At 33.4% G+C, this 22,918-nt stretch overlaps 2 protein-coding genes across 7 annotated transcripts in view; one reads left to right on the top strand and one right to left on the bottom strand.

Annotated features, from left to right (window-relative positions):
* Window positions 1–9,141, top strand: part of LOC131938714 (ras-related protein Rab-26) — a 57,612-nt gene extending 48,471 nt beyond the window's left edge. For both annotated transcript variants that reach the window (XM_059296844.1, XM_059296845.1), the window contains 4 exons: window positions 706–758; window positions 1,076–1,198; window positions 5,940–6,016; window positions 8,995–9,141. In XM_059296844.1, the coding sequence (XP_059152827.1) occupies window positions 706–758; window positions 1,076–1,198; window positions 5,940–6,016; window positions 8,995–9,091 (350 nt within the window). In that variant the 3' untranslated portion in view covers window positions 9,092–9,141. The remainder of the gene's footprint in view (window positions 1–705; window positions 759–1,075; window positions 1,199–5,939; window positions 6,017–8,994) is intronic.
* A 4,444-nt stretch (window positions 9,142–13,585) lies between these two features.
* Window positions 13,586–22,623, bottom strand: LOC131938727 (leucine-rich repeat-containing protein 7; the record flags this gene model as incomplete). 5 transcript variants are annotated; one of them, XM_059296866.1, is given in 8 exon segments in its annotated part: window positions 13,586–13,827; window positions 16,126–16,183; window positions 16,313–16,453; window positions 16,853–16,987; window positions 18,475–18,623; window positions 18,810–18,873; window positions 19,792–19,971; window positions 22,494–22,623. In XM_059296866.1, coding segments are annotated over 7 exon segments (774 nt in total). In that variant the 3' UTR covers window positions 13,586–13,723.
* Between the last annotated feature and the right edge of the window lie 295 nt (window positions 22,624–22,918).

Raw genomic sequence — 22,918 nt, forward strand, 5'->3', positions numbered from 1 at the left:
TTTTTAAAAGACGATTTTTTGACAGATTATTAACCCTCTAATTCTGATTAAACGTGTGTTTCAAGTGTACATGTTATAGGCAAACATTTTTCTTAAATTTAAAGAACCGTTGTTCCCCTACAATTTTTATAACTATCATGTATGCTGTTTTATGAGAAATGTTTTGGCGATTTTTAAAAATATGCACAAGGTGCGTTTTTTTTTACTTCCCTTTTCATTTCATATAAAAGGGAAAAACTAATTTAAATGCAATTAATTTAATGATGTACTTATTTTTTAGATTTGAAAAAAAATCGGTTAGCCGTCTGTGTTCGTGTGTTTGTGTTGGGTTCAAAAGATTGAGTTTGTATCATATACATTTATAGATATAATTCCTCAAACATTTCAATTTTCGAAAAAAGTTAAAAACCAAAAATGTTAAAATGTTATGTTACCACTTGAGATATGTAAGCAACTTTCACATCCACTATTTTGTGTCCTTAACATACCAACTTTCACAAATACCGTGAGACCGTTTAAAAAAACAAACAATTTGACATGCCTACTTCTATTTAGTCTGTCTAATAAAAGGTTGTTTTTTTTTTGGAGTGATAAAACAAATATCTGAGTAAGAAAAGAAATTCTTATTATAGGCATGAGTTTCAACGTTTAGTCAATATGTTCAGTTTGATTGCTGGTTCTTTTAAATTTTTATTTCATGTTCAGCACTTCTACTTCTATATGACATCACAAACAAGACAAGCTTTGACAATGTTCGAGTAAGTTTGCAGCATCAATAGGAGGTAGATTCAAGTTCTTAAAAGATGAGGGTTTTTTTTTTGGTAGTTAAAGGTTGTAATAACTCAGAGGATTGACAGTCTTATTGAATTTAATGAGGCATCTTCCACCTTTTAAGGCAAGATCAATATGAGGTATAGTAAAACAAAAACTTCATAAAAATGAGAACAAATAAGGAAAGCAGCAAGAGTTCACCATAAATGACTCAGTTATTTACGAAAATGTTTCTTATGTAATTTGTCTTTCTTTTAGTCAGTTATTCTTACTGTACTATCAAAAACTATTTCCCTTAAACTAGGCATGGCTAGGGGAAATAAATGACTATAGCCAAGATGGTGTTGTTATTATGTTACTTGGTAACAAGTGTGATGCAACTGCTGATCGACAAGTAAGGAAAGAAGATGGAGAAAGATTGTCCAAGGTTAATACCTATTTATCTATCTATCTATCTATCTATCTATCTATCTATCTATCTATCTATCTATCTATCTATCTATCTATCTATCTATCTATCTATCTATCTATCTATCTATCTATCTATCTATCTATCTATCTATCTATCTATCTATCTATCTATCTATCTATCTATCTATCTATCTATCTATCTATCTATCTGTCTGTCTGTCTGTCTATCTATCTATCTATCTATCTATCTATCTATCTATCTATCTATCTATCTATCTATCCCTCGGGAACAGGGCATTTCCCCCCTTGTCAATTACCCCCCGGATATTTCCCCCCCCGACATTACCCCCCAGAGTAATTACCCCCCTGTCAATTACCCCCTGTCAATTACCCCCCGCCCAGTAGGACATTACCCCCCCCCTGGACAGGGTTAGGGCTAGGTTTAGGGTTAGGGTTGGGTTTTAGGGCTAGGGTTAGGTTTTAGGGTTAGGGTTAGGTTTTAGGGCTAGGGTTAGGGTTAGAGCTAGTTTTAGGGTTAGGGTTGTGTCTAGCTTTGGTTTTGGTTTTGTGTGAAGTTTTAGGCTAAGGTGGATGCTTAGGCTTTGGTCTTTTTCTTACGGTTTGGATTAAAGCAATATATAGGTATAACATTCTAGTCAGAGTTAGGATTTTAACTTGAGAGGGGGGGGGGGGGGGGGAATTGACAGGGGGGGGGGGGAATTGCTCCGGGGGGTAAATACGGGGGTAAATGTCCGGGGTGGAAATATCCAGGGGGGTAATGTCCTGTAGCCCTACCCCTCATTGTTTATAATACCTTATATTATATATTATATAATGTATAATTAAAATTATAATGACTTGGTAACTCTTCAAGAGAGCTCAGTTCTACCTGTAAGCGCCATGGTGTAGTAATCCACACAAAAAAACCCACCCAACAAACAGACATACATCCATCTCTTAAAAGCTTTTATTTAGTTCGTAACTTCTGTTTGTTTGTTTGTTTGTGGGTTGATAGCAAATTTGTAACTCAATTTTAACCCACTTCTAATGCAGCGATTTCGTTCAAACTTTTCAGATGTTTCCACTTCGCTGACAATACAATTCTATCAATTTTTAATTTAATTAGATGTTTAATTAATCATTACAAATTAATTAAGCGGTTTCGAAACTAAAGGGAGATAACAAAATTAAATCACTCGATAGATTAATATGGTCAATTAAAAAGGGGAGCTAAATAACTAGATGCAATCACCCCAGTGGCGTAGCTACCGTAAAGCTAGCGTAAGCAAGACATAGGGGCCCAAGCCATTTAGGGGCCCTTTTCCATCTTAAAAAAAGTATAACTTTTTCCGTTGGAATTTTAATATTTGTTTTATGCAAATAATTTTAAAAATAAAATTAAAATTCAGTTTCTTTTCTACTGTAGAAATAATTAAACGTTCGAACAAAGCCTCCCAGTCATTTCTTACTTTACAAGTAGTGGGATTCAGTGGGGGGGGGGGGGGTCGAATAGGGCCAATCCGTAATAATATCACTATATCTTTACCTTAATGAACTTTCAATTTTTTATCAAATTAATCTGTAAACACTATGGCGCTACTAACACTATAAGTTTTTGGTTTTCATCCAATCGCCAAGAAACTTTGGGAAATCGTTAAGAATACTCCAAAGAAAGTGTTCGTTTCCCCTGACATTTTTCCTTTAAAGGTGCATGAAAGATACTCTAACTTTTGGTAAGGTTTCTGCCATTAAATTTTTATTTTATTTCGGAGGGCGGCGCCTAGGCAGTAAGGCGGTGCAGTTTGCCACCCAGAGTTTCCCAGCAGCTATCTTTGCACCTGGGGTCCGTTGATTGGGTGTCCGGCGCAGCGCGTCAGCGTTACTACTTGATTCAGCGTTCAAATTGCACGGGCGCATCAGCCGGTACCCGGCGGTCGTGTAACCCGGTGCACTCTGGTCTCCCCAATGAGCACTACGGCGCCATATTCGTGTTAATGAGCGCTATACACTAGGGATAATTCGGGATACTAAAATTGATTACTAAATCGAGTAATGGGTGTCCTCCAGCGCATCAACAGCAGTAACGGTTACCATGCGGCTACCTGAGTGCACGAGATCCGTTGATTGGGTGCCTTGCAGGGTCAGGGACACTACTTGATTCAACGGTCAAACTGCAACAGGGGCGGCTTTCGAAGCCCTCTGCGTACAGATGACACCAATCACACAAGTATTCTACATTAGGGACAGAGGTTGTACCTGGCTGCTTACGGTAGTGTAACCAGTCACTCCCGCTACGCCACTGACACCTATTACGGACAATAATTAACATACACTCAATGCTTTCATACAGCACGCCCATGGGCGTCTGAGCGGTAGTGTGGACCAACCCGCGCCACCACCAGAAAGATCCGAAAAAAAATTAGCAGTTGCGTTGTTTACATTTTAACTAAACCTACCTCAGTTTTAGAAAACAAGGTCACACGACTAAAAATACGCACTTGGTAACGCGTTCATGAAACCCTTACAAATTGTTTTGTTACCCTGGTATGTGGGAGTAGATCGCGGACAGGTACGCTAGTTAGTATAAACATTCTTTAACATTCTACGGTGATCGGGAAGGAGATTTTGATGTCTATGATGGACTTTATAAATCTCGTATAGAAGCAGCTAAAGTAGATCTCAATGAACTTATTAATCATTTTACAAAATTAAAAGCATGAAAAAAAAAACCAACCCAGATCTAAATATAATCTTTTAATATTTTATCTGGATACAACTTAGTTTTGACAATAAATTTTACAATTTCTTGTCATGGTGTCACGCCTAAATGTTGTCATCCGATGCAGACCGCACCTCTGCCCCCGCTTTATAACCCTACTGTGTTTGTTCACTTAAAAAAAAACAAATTAACTGTGAGTATGTAACATTTTTACAAAACCACATACCAATATAGTATAAATACACAATCAGGACGTATAAAATATAAAATGTACAGAATATTTATATTTCTTTATGTCCTCCATCATAAGTAGCAGTTGATTTTTTAGTTTAACTCTATTGTAGCTTAAAGGCTGACGGAGGGGGCCCACTGATAGTTTTTGCATAGTGACCCAAAAATCCTAGCTACGCCACGGAATTACCCTAACAGTCTGTTTAGCTGTGGTTCACGAGAATATTTACAATCGTAGAGATGGTCGATCTAGTGAAGGCTATTAGAGGCAGATAATAAAGTTTTAAATGCAACTATGGGGAAATAAGGAAATTAAGACCTTGCTGTCGTCTGTAAAATATGCTCACGGATGGCTGCTTTCACGGGGCAGATAGTCGTCTTTAACTAGATATCGCCAGCTACTGATGGTGTTTTAAAGCAAATATTTTTAGTAGAAAATAAAACAATTATAAAAAAACCTTTTTAGCAACAAGCACTGAAAACAAGAATATAAAACTAATTTACTTTCTTTTTTAAAAGCTTTTATCTCTAAAATATGTAAAAGATCTCATGAGTAACCAAAGCTTTTAAATTCGGATTATTTTCTTATTTTCAGTGCATTTAAAAGCATGTTGCTATTAAGGTTTTTTATATTTGTTATATATATATATATATATATATATATATATATATATATATATATATATATATATATATATATATATATATATATATATATATATATATATATATATATATATATATATATATATATATATATATATATATATATATATATATATATATATATATATATATATATATATATATATATATATATATATATATATATATATATATATATATATATATAAAACTAAAGTCATCTTACTTAAGTTCAAAGGTTATTTTCTAATATAACAAGGTAAGACGTAAAAATCATGGTTACTGACAAACACATAATATTTATTGTTATCTAACAATACACTGTTTACCTGTTTCTACCTCTTTAAAAAATCGTGGCTTGGTCATGTTTTGAAAATCTTAACCCTATAGCAACAACAGAAATTTATTCTATAGCTTGTGTGACATTTTCTTGGCATTATGTGATGCGTAATACGTTGTGTATATTGATCATGTAACTTCTTCTTCTTCGTTCTTAATTATTAGTGTTGAAGGGGATCGAGATTTATCTGCCAGCGGGTTTGAACTCGAGACTTTGTTCGAATTTATCAACCATGAGCTTTTTTGCCGACTTGACCACACCTCCAACACAATTAAGCGTTACGTGTCAACTGGTTATGCGCCATTGAGGCCATTGACTCCGATTTCAGCCTGCTTTTCTTTTTGGATTTGCTTCCATAGCCTTTGTCCAACCAAGAACAAACTACAAGGCAGCAGTTGTTTTAATTTTGGAGTTGTCTCTCCTAGAAGAGTGGCTGTCCCCAGCTAACGAGCCTCATCTGCCCGAGGGTTCGAACTCGAAACTTTTCGGTTTAGCAACCATGAGCTTTACCGACTCGACCACGCCGACCCTTGTAACAATATTGTAGCTAACTGGGTTCGCCAGTTCAACTCAAATGAAGTGTGATAAACTTAAGAAAGTTTAGATAAAGTGGCCATTTTGAAAAAGACTAGTTTTTATTACTTGAACTTTTTAATGAGTTTATATTTAATAAGTGGGCTTAGGTTCTAAATATCATGCCAGCTAATAGCTTTTTCCAACATGCAATACACGTTTTAAAATATTTATCAGCATATAAAAAATAATGGTATTATTATAAGATTGATGTGTATTATACAAATTATTTTTACTTATAAATTCTAGGAATTTGGTGTCCCTTTTATGGAAACAAGCTCCAAAACTGGACTCAATGTTGATTTAGCATTTAATGCTATTGGAAGGTAAGAATGTACGATATCTTCATATGTACAATGTTTTCAGATTTAAACCACACACAAATGCACCCAATGCCAACCACATCTGGACATTCACAAAAGTTAAGTGTTTGTCTTAAAAGCTCCAAAATATTAAACATTTGATTTGTATTTTTAAGAATTTTTCTGAAACTCTTAAGATGCCTTATAATATTAACAATCATAATATTTATAAGCAGAATCTTCCTTGGGATCATGACCTCTACCTCTGTTTACTTTATTTCTCGTTTTACACCAAATAATTACTCATTACATTCGGCGCGGTTAGAGTTCGTGCAAAGTCTCGACAATCTCTAGAAAAGTAAATTGGTAGCCCTTTAAGTCTGGAAAACCACTATATGATATGATATATATATATATATATATATATATATATATATATATATATATATATATACCGAAAACTTGCATACGGCTTTGGTGTTAAGAAAGAGTGATCGTGCATTGACGCAGTGTAGGCCTACTCATGATTTTTAAGGCTGTTTTACCCACTAAGTTTCATTAAGCTAGTCATAAATATTTTTTTTAAACTGAAGATGCTGCGAACCGAAATTTTTAGTGTCATTTGTAGTTGTCTAGCTATTAATGACTATATGGGTTACGGTAAATTCGGCACACAACATACGTCATTATATTTCACTCAACTTTTCGCTACACGTGTTCTTGTAACATACCACCTCTCTTCCTTTTGTTGAGGTCGACTTGACCGTGAACCCTACACACCTGACCAATCGAGCACATTATATACATATGCTGTTTTCTGTTGTTTGAAATATTTAAAAATAACATTGAAATTCAATGAATTGTTTTAGAAAATTAATGCTGTACTGCCCTCTCCCCTCCCGCTTTTAAAAATCTCCGCTTTTTTAGCGCAATTTCCATACTGGGGGATTGCGATTATTAACTCGTCATTTCTGGATGGATGGATGGATGTGTGTCCGCAGCTTTAAGTCGTATCTCCTCCTCAACGAAGCAATATCGAGGACTAGTTCCAAAAGCAAATATGTTAAGCAAGTTCCGAGGATGATTGTGGGCCAAAATAATTCCCGGAATTCCTTCCTGGATTTCCCGGAAAAGCCAAAAAACCTCGAAAAAATGCAGTTTTTGGCCCATATCTCGGCAACCAGACCACTTAGCGACTTGAAACATTTACCAATCGATTCCTGCCATAATTTAGAACTATACTGCCGAAGAAAGTTTTCAAAAATATCCTTTCGTTCGGCCACAAAAAATTAATTACTACTTTTTTAAACTGAGCATCGTGTAGGCTTTTTTCCCCCTTTTTTTCGACTGATACGGGAAGCTAGCCTGTCGCGACGTGGGATCGTTCGCGTCACTGCGCGCGGCAAGAGAGAGAGAGAGAGAGAGAGCTACGCGTCGCTCGTTTCACCCCATGCGAATGGCTATCTCTGTTTCTGTCAATGATCAGATCACTGAGTAAGTAATAGATATACCAGCACTTCCTGTGTGGATCAGCCAAAAATACAGGAGAGCGGTAGTTATCATTGACTCTGTCATTGATAATTTCATTGAGTCTTTCATAGAAAATAGTGTTTGATCGGCTGCTCGTTTTTTTCCACGTGCTAATGTTTACAAACAAGAGGGCGGGTTTTAATTATAGTCAAATACTGATACAAACGTTTTAATATTTGGGCACCGTTGCTGAATATATGATTTATCTCGATTTAAAATTGTTATGGATAACATAAGGAAATTGCGCTTAAATTGTCACTAGACTTTTTATTAACTTGTTTCTTAGGCGGGCGGCATACACTTACATTTCTGATACATTTATTCACCCCTTGTGCTGGGGATGTTTAATACGAGAACTGCCGATTTAATTTATAACCTACATTTTATATGCATAATTTTTTTAAAATAATAAATATAAGTGTTTTGGTGTTAAGCATGAGGACGTCCACATTGACCCGACCCCTCACGCGTCATTTAAAGTCGACTCTTTTCTTTTTCAGTTTGCGTTTATGAATTTGCGTTTGTTTGCGTTTGTGTCTTTTTTGTGGGTGGGTGGATGTATGGATGGATAGGATGGATAGATAAATAGATATTTAATCATGTTTATTTTTATACTGGCAGTATATCAGTGTTTCGCTAAGGATAAAAATAGAAGTTTAAAATTTACTTTTTGAAGAAGAGAAACAACACAAAATAACGCCACAAAAAAATTAACAACTGTTTTTTTTATCATAGTAAAATAAATGTAAATTCAAAGTAATATTTCACAGCTGTAAGGCGAGTTACCATTGGCAGGTTCAAGTACCACACTGAATAGTAATTAAATATATCTTTCCAATTATATTGTAATTGTATGAAATGTGTTCATCGTTTTCATTTAAAATAGCTCTTTTTATTATCATTTTAAAAACAAACAATAAAATATTTTATTTTATATGTCACTGAAGATTTTTTTTTGCCTTATTACGTAATTGGTATTTTTTAAAAGCGCCACGAGTTAAACTTAGGAAATTAATTAATTAAAAAATGTGTTAGAAAGTTAAGCCACGGGCATCATAGAAATGTGCTGAAGCACGATGTTACTAAAAATGAATACAGAAATTAGAATCAAGAGCTTCCATAACGGTGGGTCATACAAACTCACACAAGTTTACAAATATTGTTGCTTTTCTGCATTCTTTAATTTTTAAAGGCAACACGAAGATGTTGTTAGAAAAAGGCGATTCTTTAACTCCAGGCACTCAAAGGGATTCTAAGATATGCATGTGATGTCATAACAAATGGGCTCCGGTTAAATTGACTCCTGGAATATAAGCCCCAAACATTTAGGCAGCCGAGAAAAGGACTCCCGATATGTTGGCTCCCGACATGGGTTCCCATATGGATCTATTGAAATATATTGGCTGTTAAATTTTAATAAACTCTTAGCTTTACCCGTACCTAATAATTTAATTTTGTCTTTTTTTTCGCAGGGAACTAAAAAACAGGAAAGTCAATGGTTATAATGAATCAACATTTACTATTCAACAACAGCAAGATAAGAAGGATCTCAATTGCTGCGTTACTTAATTAACTAAATAGTAAAATAAACGTAGATTTGTGCCTTACTTACCAACTGGTACGTGAATGTTGAGTTTGATATAGTAACAGTGATTCTGGTGTGCCTGATAGGGAACGTTTCCTCTAAGGTGAGAAAGTATGTGTGTAACGTGTACAATCTGTGCTTAAAGTTGTATACAAGGATATAAGTTATTTACAGAAAGAACGCGCGGCAGGATCAAAACTACTGCGCGGCCGCACAACAGCGCTGCTTATTTTAGATGGAACATTCTTGGTAGGGTAACTTGTTTAATTACACTTTTTCATTGGGTTCTTTCAACAGAACCTAATGTATAAACGATAAAACTGATTCTGTATTTATATGTATCTTAATGTGAGACGTGTATCTATCTATATATGGGGCCCATAGAAGACACCACGCAGCTTAGCCACCACCCTCATCCCCACCTGTCAGTTGAGCTGTTTACAATAGTAGAGCCGGTTCGGTTCGAATAAGTGACGGCTATTAGGGGCAGATAATTTAGTTTTTTAAACGATTTGAAACTAAGGGGAGATAACAAGTTCTGCTTGTTATTTTCAATGTCGTCTGTAAACGGCTGCTTTCACTGGGCACGATGGGGTGGGGGTGGTGTCGAATTAAATTATGAATTGTTGACAAGTAGAAAATAAAACAACTAGATAGCGGCGTATGCTCGCGGGTCAGCTCGTAGTAAAAAAAAACCACTCAAAAATTAAAAACTTCCACAGGCAGAGAAGATTATGTCACATGAAACTAAGAAGAAACAATCTTATTAAGTCAGAAGAATCGAAAGTTTTAAAGTTGAAAATCATGAAAAGTACTCAAAGGAATGACGTAATCAGTTGTACATAAAAATATAATTGATAGTCGAAAGGATACACAATAATAATAACGTCATTGATAAACATAATAAATAATAAGAGTTACGCTATTCTGTTTGTCTGCTGGGAAAGCTTTAGAGTAGCTAGTTGCACAAGTAAATAAAATATGACGTCACAGGCTCAAAACCTTTCGTGAATAAAAAAAATATAATTCAAATGTAGTCGTTCGCATTGCTATGTTAACCGTTTAAAAACGATAGAGCGCGATTATGATTCCAATTATAGATGCCCTCCTTATAAGCAGCAGCTGTTATTGACCGTTACCGCCGTAGAATTTTTATTTCAACTTTTTACTTGTTTTTGTTAATCGCATATTGAGTTTAAATGGTGAGTTTTCAAAAATTTACTTAAAATAGTTTAACATTGAGAATAACTCTGTTTTTAGTGGAATTATCTTTATTTATTTTTTATTAAGCTTTCTAACTAGCATATTTATTTTAGGTTTATCCGTTTAGCAGACTATGCTAAATGTCTCACAAAATAGGTACCCTATTAGCGGTATCAATACCGTCTGTTCATGTTCCTTCGTTTTATAGGAATTATGTCACCAACTTTAATACATTAAATTAAAATCGAGAAAAGCGGTATCGCTAATGTTTTGTCGCTATATCCGTTGGTATTTGGAGGGGGGAGGGGGTCATAACCCCCCATAGACCCCTCGGTATATATATAAAAAGTATGAGGGGGGTGGGTGCAAATCGAAAGTTTGAGGGGGGGGGGGGCCGATTGCTTTAAACTGTACTCAGATATAATACTAACGATTTTTATCTATAGTCGGTTATAAATACAGCTTGATGTAGCATGTTTTATCTATCATTATAAGGTTTACGTCATGGTGTCACAACCCCCCCCCCCACACCCTTGTCGGGATTTCTCAAATTTGTTCTTAAAAGACTATTTAACACTCTAAGTAATCACTTAATTAAGTGGAATTATCATTTTTCTGTATATATATATTGCTATTTTTTGCCTTGGTGTCACCCCCTAAGTGGTGTCACCCGGTGCAGTCCGTATCCCCCCACTACGCCTCTCTCTCTCAATCTCTCTCTCTCTATCTCTCTCTCTCTCTCTCTCTCTCTCTCTCTCTCTATATATATATATATATATATATATATATATATATATATATATATATATATATATATATATATATATATATTTATTTATTTATTTTATTTTATTTTTTATTTATTTATTTATTTATTTATAAATGTAACTAGTTGCAAATTATTAACGCCACAGTTGATAAAACGTAATAAATAGTTGTCTGTCAACAACGACAAGGTTCAGACTAAAAACCGAACCAAACTATCATGTAATTGTGCCGTAAACAGGACGTTGTTATGTAACTGGTTTGACTAAAATAGAATTTGATCTGTCAACACGACGTGTTTTGTAACCAACGCAATAGACACCGAGGGACCAAAAAATACAAAATAATCCGAAATTGGCGGTACAGAAATAGAATAGTTTGACCTTGATAGAACGTCTTGACTTCACCGGATGTGCCATCTGTCTGTATGAAAGCGAGACACAATGTCTGGGTGTGTATAAAAGCAGCAATACTTTTGGGTATGGGTGCAGAAAGGCTTAGAGAACGATCGGGCAAAGTAGGCCAGTGAAAGATGTAGAGAACGGTTGTGTTCAAAGATCATATGATGATGGAGATGAAGAATGCTGATAGTGGATACACACGTTGTTGGCCTAGGCATGGTGGCCATAGGTGCATCTAAGAGACAGCGTGTCCGATTGGGGATTGTAACCGGGCTCATTAAGGGTACATTGAGTGTAGCCGTCCCAGAGAATTACTGAAGGCAGATAACAGTGTCAGTAGAACTTGAGATACGGAGTCATACAGTTAATGGACTTGTGACATTGGAGGTCTGTTGTTTTTCACGTTATTCTTGGAATTAATTGTTGGAGTGATTATTCATCAAGAAATAAAGCGTTGTAGTAATCTTGAACCTGCAGTCAGAGTGTAGCCCTTTTGTGAGTTGGATATGTCAGTGCCAAATGAGGTGTACACAGTATAGTGGATGAATTCCTAAGTCGTGGACGAAGACAAAGTTGACAGTTGGTTACACACCTTTGTCGTATTTGGGCGCTGCGAGAAGGGGTTGAGCGCAACTTTATAAAGAACGTCACACGTCTTTCACATAGGTCTATATATAGTCGAAATTGGTGTCAGCCCTTCCCATTTTGCACACATATTAGTTCAAGTGGAAAAACGCATTGTTTTCATAGTAAAATATTAGATGTTGTGGTTTCGCCCCCACCCCGGTCATTGATTGACTCATTAAAAAAAAGTAAAGTTCCCTTTCAAACATGACGGTCTATGCGGCAAGTGAAGTAGAGTTTACCTGTGTATGTGACATATAAATGGATAGTGTGGTCAGCACTATGCCCAGCCACCTTTATTTTCCCTAACTTGAGGTAGGTGCCCATCAAAGCTAGATTGACTTTTATTGACTTGAACCTGGATTCGAACTCGAGAATTTCAGGTTAGCAGTCTGGCGCTCTACCGTTTATAACTTATTGAAAATATTCATTAAAACTTGTTTCCCTCTGTAATGTTTGCAGTTGGTGCCCCTGTGTGGTAGTTTTAAAGTGTGCACAGTTAAAAGTAACAAAGTTTATACTTCCCGGATGTTACATGGTTTTCTCTATAGTTAGAAAGTTAAAGTCATAGTGTCACGCTCCCCATTCCCTCAATTGGATTTTTTAAAATTAAGGGGTCGTCCATAAATGACGTCACACTCGTAGGGGGGAGGGGGTCCGTAATTTTGTGACGGTGTGTGATGAGGGGGAGGGGGGAGGTTACGATGGTGCGACGTCACACTTTTGCATTATAAAAAAGCAATGTTAGAAAACGAATTTTAGACGTTATTTTTGTTTTAATAAATTGTAATAGGAATGATTAAAATACTCTATTTTGACAGAGTTCAGACAAGATTTTAGAAAAATATCGATGTTTTAAACATCAATTTTGAGGGGGGGGGGGGGGGGGGTTGTAGGCTGACTGCTGAGGTGTGACGTCATTTTAGAGGGTCTGGCTTTTTGTGACGACGTGTGACGGAGGGGAGGGGGAGGTAAAAATCATCCAAAAAAGCGTGACGTCATTTATGGATGACCCCTAAATCTAAATTAGCCTCATCAATAATTGAACGTGCAAAAGGCATTTTTCTTCTGTTTATTTTGCTATTTTTGCCATGGTGTCACCCGGTGTGGTCCGCGAACCACGTCTATGAAAGATCTGTAGTTTAGGTAAACATCAGATGCTAAAGGTGGACTGACAATTTGACATCAAGACGCGTCATTATGCGTGATGCACAGCTACTTGCAGTTATTTAAAAAATAAGCTATTCACGTAACATAACACTGACGTAAGAAATATATTTACGAACAGTTTAGAGTTGGTATTTACTGTATTATGAGGATATTTTGTTTTAGGTTGCTCCCTCTCTGCGCACTCATCTGGTGCAAATTTAGATATTATTATTTCTTTTTCTGTAATATCTATTTTTAAATTTTAAAAGTAGTAATCTGTGTGTTGAGAAAAACAAATAAAATTATTTAAATGTTTAAAAAAAGCAAGTCAATACATCCACAATAAGAACTTTATTCAAACCAAAAAATTATTAGCAAATACAAATGTTTTTCAAAGAAAAATGTTTTGGTACACAATTTAAAATACCCATTATTTGTCACTTTTAACTAATACTAAAATCATTTTTAAGGCATTTATTCAATATCTGATTCAAACTGTCCATCAACGTTGTTATCATGAGCATACAAAAATTGCTTCGGAAAGTCTTCTGTTTTCAAAATCGTACTTTTTTTAATACCTAGAATGGTGTAGAAAAAATAATTAAAAATAATATTTAAAAAAGCACAAAGTTCATACATTAGAATAAATTAAGTAAGCTATAAAATACTTACAAAAACAGTAATGAAGCTAGGATTTTTTACAATTCCATGGGGAATTTTTTTTTTAATTTACCCACTTGGGTACAGAACAAAAGTAAACAGAAACTCAAACACAAACACAAAAGAAAACGCAAACACAATGCAAACACAAACGCATAAAAAAAATCACAAACAAATACACAAACAAAACAAACGCAACACGCAAACACAACGCAAAGGCAAACACAAACACAATGCACACACAAATGCAGACGCAAAAAATAAAACACAAACGAAAACGTAAACACAAACGCAATACAAACACAAGCCTAAACGCAAACAATAACGCATAACATGAACACACACCTAAATGCAAATATAAACGCATAGTGCTCATAGTCTAGCCCAGGGCGTGAAATCGCACCTTGGCGGGACGCCGGCGGACGCACCCGATTCAATTTAGCGAACGACTATAAAACCCCCAGCTTGTCCGCAAACCGAAAGATAGAAGTAAACATAGAGGACATTTAGGAATGGCTTCTAAACTCCTACTGATTAGAAATGATAATTAGTAAACAGTACGTTGGGTGTATAAAAAAATAAAGACAGTATTTAAAACATCCGTGTTTTACCTACCATATTGCACTTTATCAATCCATGCTAATTATATTATTCCAACAATAATGCCCTCGCTTCTTCTTCGTTCTTAATTTTAGAGGTGGAAGGGATCCCAACACAATTAAGTATACATGTCAACTGCTTAGCCTGCTTTTCTTTTTGAATTTGCTTCAAGAACCAACCCAGTTGTTTGCTTTTAGAGTTATCTCGCCTAGAAGAGTGGCTGTCCCGGGCTAACAAGCCTCATCTGCCAGAGGGTTCGAATTTATTTTTAACTTACCTCCCCTAGCATAATTATTAAATATTTTAATTAATTACTTTTTTTCGACCCTACTGTTATTAAAATGTATCCATATTTTCTAGCAACCTAAGCGAAAATATTATTTGACATTGATACGTTTATTGTTTTAGCAATGTGCGTGTATTTAATATTTAGATAAAACATACATAAAAACATACATTTGTACACACACACACATTTAGTTAACGCCATAATTTGTTTTATTTGTCTATAACTATAACAAAAAGAGTCTTAGTAAATAAATTAAAAGCCAATTTAAATAATATTCCTAATCTTAGTTGTTTATTATTACATTCTTTGAAAACCATATTATATATATATATATATATATATATATATATATATATATATATATATATATATATATATATATATATATATATATATATATATATATATATATTTATTTATTAGCCATTGCAACCCTCCAGAGAGTCCCATTAAAAAATAAATAAAATAATAAAAATAAGAACCACCCTTATACTTTTGAGGGTGGGGGACATATGAATTGGGATATGAAGAAGGATGGGAAGAATTGATCAGGGAGGAAACAACAGTGGGGAAATGACTGTGTGTGAGGGGGGGGGAAGGTAATGCCATTGACCCAAAAGCTCTTGACCTAGCCTACACACATGGACATTAAAACTCAACCCTATAGATCCTCATTCAGATCACTGAAGTGAGAACTTACACTTATACTGATCACATATTTTCACACAGAGACATTCCTTATTTACTTAACCTAAATTATTCATTTTTAGAAATAAAAACAATTGTATTTGTCTCTGCTTATTTGATGCATTTGCGGGACAACAATGTAAGCCTTATCGCAGACTATAATTACTTTCGTATTATTGGCTTTATTTTAAAATAATGTTTTTTTAAACAAAACAATAGACTATTCAATTAGTTGTGCTGAGTATACCCTAAAACCTACATTAATGATATCATTATCTGTTTTGATTTCTTGGCATGTGACTTTTGACACACATCTTCCTGTAAAATGTTTGCTGTATTGGTAATTATTGATATAATCAACATTAGAGATGAAAGTGTTACCCACATACAACATGGCACTTGATTTAGTTCTACATTTTTTTAGTATAGTAAGTACATCATCTGCAGGGCATATATAAGTTATACTGACAAGTGTCATAATTTTAAAACTTTATAGGTAGTAGCATTTAAAGCTTGAGGTGAGCAGTAAAAATATTTGAGGTAAATTTAATCTCTGTACAGTTTTTCCACAGTGTCATTGGAAATATACTATTAAAAAAAACAGATAGTAACAATTTTTAATTTTACTTGAAAAACTCACATGAAATAGAAATTTCTTTATCCCAGTCTTCATCTGTATTATAATTTAAACATGAAGTCTGAAATAGAAATAACATGTGATAAAGTATACCTGCAATATTTATTTTTCCAACAAGTAATCACAATTAGTGACAGAGAACCAACAAGTGTAAAAGAAAATCAAATGAATTCTTATGTGATGTTTTTACCTGTGTATCGTTTCTTTCAAAAAAAATTTCTTTATCATAAATAGCATTTTCATCTAATCTCTCCTTTTGAAAAGAAACAAACTCATCGTAGCACATTGCCTTCAGAGTAATGCATGTTGAGTATACTACATCAAATTTATTCTGGAAAAAATTGTTTGTACATAATATATTTCAATATATTCATGGCTATGAAAGTTCTTTGTCGTAGTCATTGAATTTTTTGATGGCTTAATTGCATAATTGGGTAATGTCTAATACTAAAACAGACCATGCTAGCAATGGCAACAGGGGTTCTTTCAGATATATCTTCAGAGTGGAGGTTGTCTAAATGAGCTATTATATAGAAAATTTACTTTAGCCAATGCCGCTCCCCCCCCCCCCCCCTCGCCACCACAAGAAATTTGTTTGAAAGAAACACTGAAAGGCAAATACATGTGATGCAATGATTTTAGAAAATTAATCTTAAGAACAATTTTGCCTTGTTGCATATTATGCTTTTGCTTTAAATGTAATGAAAACTATAATTTAAAAAAAACTAACATTTAACAAAGATAAAACTTTTAGCTTAGTCATGGTCATGATGATATCCCAGGGTACCCACTTCAACTTATTATTAGACAAGTTTAGACATTCTAAATTGGTGAGGTTGCTCATAGAAGTTGGTAATGTCTTCAGCTGGAAAGGAAATATATTTATTTTACAGCTTAGAACACATACAAATAATGATTAAAACCAAATGCACTGCATGAGTAAATGACACTTGCTAAGTAAATAATTAAAATAAGAAATGTACCCATATTTAGCTACAATATTTTAAAGCAAAGTTTACAGAAGGCACTAATTGATTTATTCAGAGAAAGCAATTATTAAAATTAAAGCTTTAAATTTAAGAATTATATAGGGGTAAATAACTAAAGAAATGAATTTACAAATTATGAGGTGTTTAAAAAAATTGCATTACCAGACCTATCCATAACCATGTTCCAACCAATACAATGAAATGTTTCTCTCTCTTTATACATATATATAAATTAAAAGTTATTATGTACATATATAAATAATTACTTGAAAAAAAATTATAGATAAATATGAACATATGGATGTATGTATATACATATATATATATATACACTGAGGCCTTTTATGTGCATATACATATATACATAGTGTTACCTCGAGATACAAGATTAATTTGTTGTAACATTGCTTATATGTAAAATTGATCTCAATTGCAATGAATTGAAAAGCCATTAACCCATTCACCCCCAAAAATGACACAACACTTGTTTTTTACACATTTTTTTCTAAATAAGAAAAGTATTTGTACATGATAAATATTGTTTAATAGCATAATAAAAGAAAATGCAAAGAAATAAACTGGTTTTATAAAGTGTAATTGCATTGAAAATCAGCGGACTAGAGCTTTCGGAAGATGATAGTGGATGTGTAGGCCTAGGGTGGTGGAGTTTCACTTCGTTCACTTCAGAGTTTCTTCCAGGCATCTCTTCGAGGGGGCTTTGCCCCCCCCCCCCCCGAAAATTTTTTACCCCCCCCCCCCCCTCCCCCCCCGAACGAAATTAAATTTATATAATTTATATAGAAAATATATACTTTTAACAGTGTCCGCCCCCCCCCCCCGAAGAAAGTCTACCCCCCCCCCCCCCCGAAAATTTCAAGTGCCCCCCCCCCGGAGAAAAAGTCTGGAAGAAACACTGGTTCACTTACTGTCAATGCTAAGCTCTTTCAGTAATTTTAATTCTAGTACTCGTTACAATTTTAACGCTACACTTTACCTATAAACAAAATGGAACTTACAGTTCACTGAATATAATTGAAACTGAATGTTACTTTCACACTTAATTTTTGTCACTGCATTTCTCTTCACTGGGCTTTCCTTTTTTTTCGCCATGCTTTCCTCACTTTTCAATGTAGGCTGTTAAAATAAGCCTCTCCTAGGAGATTGGGTGTTCAACTCCCTTTCAGAATGCTTCGGAAATGAGTTAGGTATTGTTAAATAACTCCAATGCACAATCAGTTGCAACTTTTTTTATACCTGCTAATCCGGTAACTCGTACCTAAAATTTTGCTCAAACCAAATGTATATAAACACACACATATATAAGTGTGTGTATGTAGAAGTAAGAAGTAGGGATAGAGCATACCTTATTTGAATTTAGATACAATTCAGTGAGTGTAACTAATAAACCAAAATCTGGTGGCAAAATTGAAATTCTGTTGCTTGAAAGATGACATCTTTTCAAAGAAGCAAGTTGTGGAAAAGACTTTGGTAATTTGACAAGCATATTTGAGTCTTAAAAAAAAATATTTTGATTAAACATTGAAATAAATGTTAAATATTTTGAAAATATTCAGTTTTCTGTTTAGAAATGATGAGAAAAATGAATTAATTTTTAAAAATATTATTAGAACTACTATTATATTAAAACTTAAAATTAAGAAACAGTTCAATAAGTTGAATGTTTGGAGAGTTACATACCAAGATGTAAGTCAATCAAATTGATGAGTTTTCCAAATTCTGATGGAATTTCTTTTAGCTGGTTCTGGTTTATATGTAAAACAGTGAGGGAAGTGAGAGAAATAAAACTATCTGGTAACTTTTCAAGCCAGTTTCCAAAAATACAAGCAATCCTTACAGTGTTAACAGTGGATGTTCCTAATCCGAGGTATAATTTTTTAAGGCAATGTAATTTGCCTACTGTATCAGGAAGATGAGTTATGAAATTTCCTCTTAAGTCTAAAGTATTTAACTTTGCATTCAATAAACCAAACCCATTAGGCAAAGCAGCATTCCTCAACTTATTGTGAGTCATTGACAATATTGATAAATTTTGAAGGTAGTTAAACCACTCTGGACAAGTTGAAAATCTATTAAAATCCAAACACAAATACTCTAATGTTGAACTGGAGTTAAATATTTCACATAAGGAACTAAGCCTGTTATAGGATAAATCTATGTGTTTTAAATATTTTAGTTCACCGAACGTTTGGGGTACATCAACCAGATGATTACAGCTAAAATTCACTTTAAGAAGATGTATTAAGAATTTAATAGTAGGGGGTATGTTATTTATTTTGTTATTTTGAGCCTCTAGCACACAGAGATTTTTTAAAAGGCCTAGGGTAGCTGGAAGTCTTTTCAACTTATTGGCATCAACTTTCAGAATAATTAAATTTACATTCTGACCAATTTCACTGTAAAGCTTTGTCAGTACATTGGCATTTACTTTCAACATTTCTAGTTTTTTTAACTTTGAAAGTGTTTCTGGTAACATTTGGATATTGTTTCTGCTTAAACAAAGTTCAACTAAATTTTCAAAATCACCAAAGTCATCAGGAATGTAGGTTAGCTTGTTTCCACTTAATGACAACACTTTAAGTAAAGGTATTTGTTTACTCATTCCTAAGGGTAAACAGGAAATATTTACAAAATCTAAATAAACACATGACAGTCTCATTACATTTAACTTGATATCCAGAGTCAGATACAGGTTAGGACATCTTTCTGACATTCTTGTTAAGCCACAGGCTGCTTTTTCAGAATTCTGAACTTGGCATTTCACAGTTTGCATGTTTGATATCATTTTTTATCAATTTTTATTTGAATATCCAAATACGGTAAGAGAAGAGTTCCTGCCAAACTGAAAAAGTATTATAATATATATATATATATATATATATATATATATATATATATATATATATATATATATATATATATATATATATATATATATATATATATATATAAAGCATATTTATTTGAAAGTTTACCAAATTAAAAATATCAAATGCAATCATGGCAAGATTGAGTTAAAAATCATTAATAAACAACAAGCTTCAATACATTTTTGCTAGACAATCTTAAAATATTAATAACACATCTCAATTTGCAGATGTATGTATGTTACAAAGTGAATACTCAATATCTGTAAAGAAAAATAATTTTTTTAGAAACTAATCATTTCGGCCAAGCTCTGCACTGACTTTTGTGAAAAACTAATCTGTAATTGTAAAGGACTGTGACTTATGTGTTTATTAAGTATCAAATATGCAGGGGGTGCCTTGGATTTGGGAATATATTAAATCTCTAATGAATGTCTATATGCAAATAACGGCATTTGACAAATAACGACAAATATATATAACCCTAAACCTAACCCATGAATATAGACATAAACTAACTTTCAACACAACTTCCACCACAAACCTAAACAAAAAACCAACAAAACACAAACATAAGGACCTCCCTGATTAGTTTTTAATGAACAACTATAAATTATAATACCCCATCTTTGAAGCAAACATAGGCATCATAGTGCTCACTGGGGAGCCCGGGGTGCCAGGTTGGTGGTGGACGCTCTTGTTTTGATTTAATGAACGATTATACTAACCCATCGTATCGAAAGTGTTTTGGACTCTTAAATATATAACCAATATAGACTTTAAATTTAACATTAGCGAACTGACTAAATTATTTTTAACATGGTACTAATAGTTAGTTTGGCCTACTTGAACACTAAATTCAACACAAACTACAATCTACCCCAAGCCATTACACAGATTAACTCGAATAACTACATGAATTGGTAAAAATGCCAAAAATTGCATTCAAAATTTTGTTTAACTTTTTAACATAAAAACATCTTTAATGGAGCAGTATGCTTAACCAAGACTATTTTTAATCATTTCCAAATTTTATTTAATAACACATACCTCTCCCCCTACCTGAAATAGGTCTATTCCCCCCCCCCCCCCCCAAAAAAAAAAACCAAAATAGATTTTATATAGAATGTATATATACTTTTAACATTGTTCCATCCCTCCCCCCCCCCCCCCCTTCCCCATCCCTCTTTGAGAATTTAGTCTGCCTGACCCCATTCCCCCTTCCTGAAAGTTTCAAGTGCATCCCCCAGAGAAAATCAGTCTGAAAGAATGAAAGAAATACTGCTCTAGAGTATCTTACCCGTTTAAACTGACCCTAACTACTATGTCGATAATTGAATCCATCTATAAAGTATCATAACACTAACCCAAATTAATTTATTCTATTCATGATGCCCTAAAATAGTGATAAAAAGAACTAATGATTGGATCTAGTAAACAATGTAGCTTTGTTTGGATTTTAAATAAAAAAATGAAGTAAAACACGATGATGCTCTAGCACCGAAGTGTAGTCACTTTTATGCTCAGCTGCCTGTAGTTTCCCTAATGGAACGATAGCGTACTCATCATAGATAGGGGGACTCAGCTAGTATAATTACCACACACCCAAATCCTAAATGTTATTATAAACTCAGCCATCGAAATAGACCAGTCTGATTAATCAAACTTAAATTTAATCATTTCGAGATTTAATAATCACTAACCCAATTTCTTTCTAAAATTAGTATCTAATTTACCTTAACCTAAAAGTCTACCAAAACAATATAACAATTCAAGCCATGAACCCAAAACTAACATCAATACTTTTTCAAAGTTATATTCCAGAAAACTAAAATACATTAACTAACACTGAAACCTCAATTAATTAGTAAACAACAGTTTTAGTACTTATTTAAATGTTTTTAAAATACATAGCCTCCCATAAACGATTATATATATATATATATATATATATATATATATATATATATATATATATATATATATATATATATATATATATATATATACACACATATAAAATATATACATATATATACATATATTTATACATATATATACATAAACATATATTTATACATACACACACATACATACACAAACATACAGACACACATACATACATGTACATGCATATACATACACATATATATATATATATATACATACAAATATATACACATACATATATATTTACATACATACATATATATACATATATAGATACACACACACACACACATCCATATATATATATATATATATATATATATATATATATATATATATATATATATATATATATATATATATATATATATATATATATATATAATATGGTTTTCAAAGAATGTAATAATAAACAACTAAGATTAGGAATATTATTTAAATTGGCTTTTAATTTATTTACTAAGACTCTTTTTGTTATAGTTATAGACAAATAAAACAAATTATGGCGTTAACTAAATATTACCTCTTATAAAGGGAAACAACTTACTAAAAAAGTAAAGATTAACCCGTCTTGGATATATCCCCTTACATGACCAAGCCAAAATGAAGGTTTTTTGTTGTAAATCTATATTGACATGTTGTCCGGGATCGGATCAGGCCAGTACTGTATTCTATGGCTGACATAATCAAATAATAATAGTTATTAATTTTCTGCTAAAATAACTATAATTAGACATAAAAGAAATTGAGTAGCACAGAATTTTCTATGGTTAGGTAGGATAAGTTAGTTAAGGGTTTGAGTCAGGGTGTTTGGGAGCATTCATTGACATTATCAAGCAACACACCCCTTATAATTCCTTATATGTAAAGAGTTTTCTCTATCAAACTAAAATTAGAAATAGAATAGGTGGGGAAAGGTAAAGTGTAATCATTTAATTTTGATGGGGATCTGATTTTTTTTATAATGTGGGT

The sequence above is a fragment of the Physella acuta genome, unplaced genomic scaffold (genome assembly GCF_028476545.2).
Source record: "Physella acuta isolate Inbredline_101_S28 unplaced genomic scaffold, ASM2847654v3 ptg000256l, whole genome shotgun sequence".
NCBI lineage: Eukaryota > Metazoa > Mollusca > Gastropoda > Physidae > Physella > Physella acuta.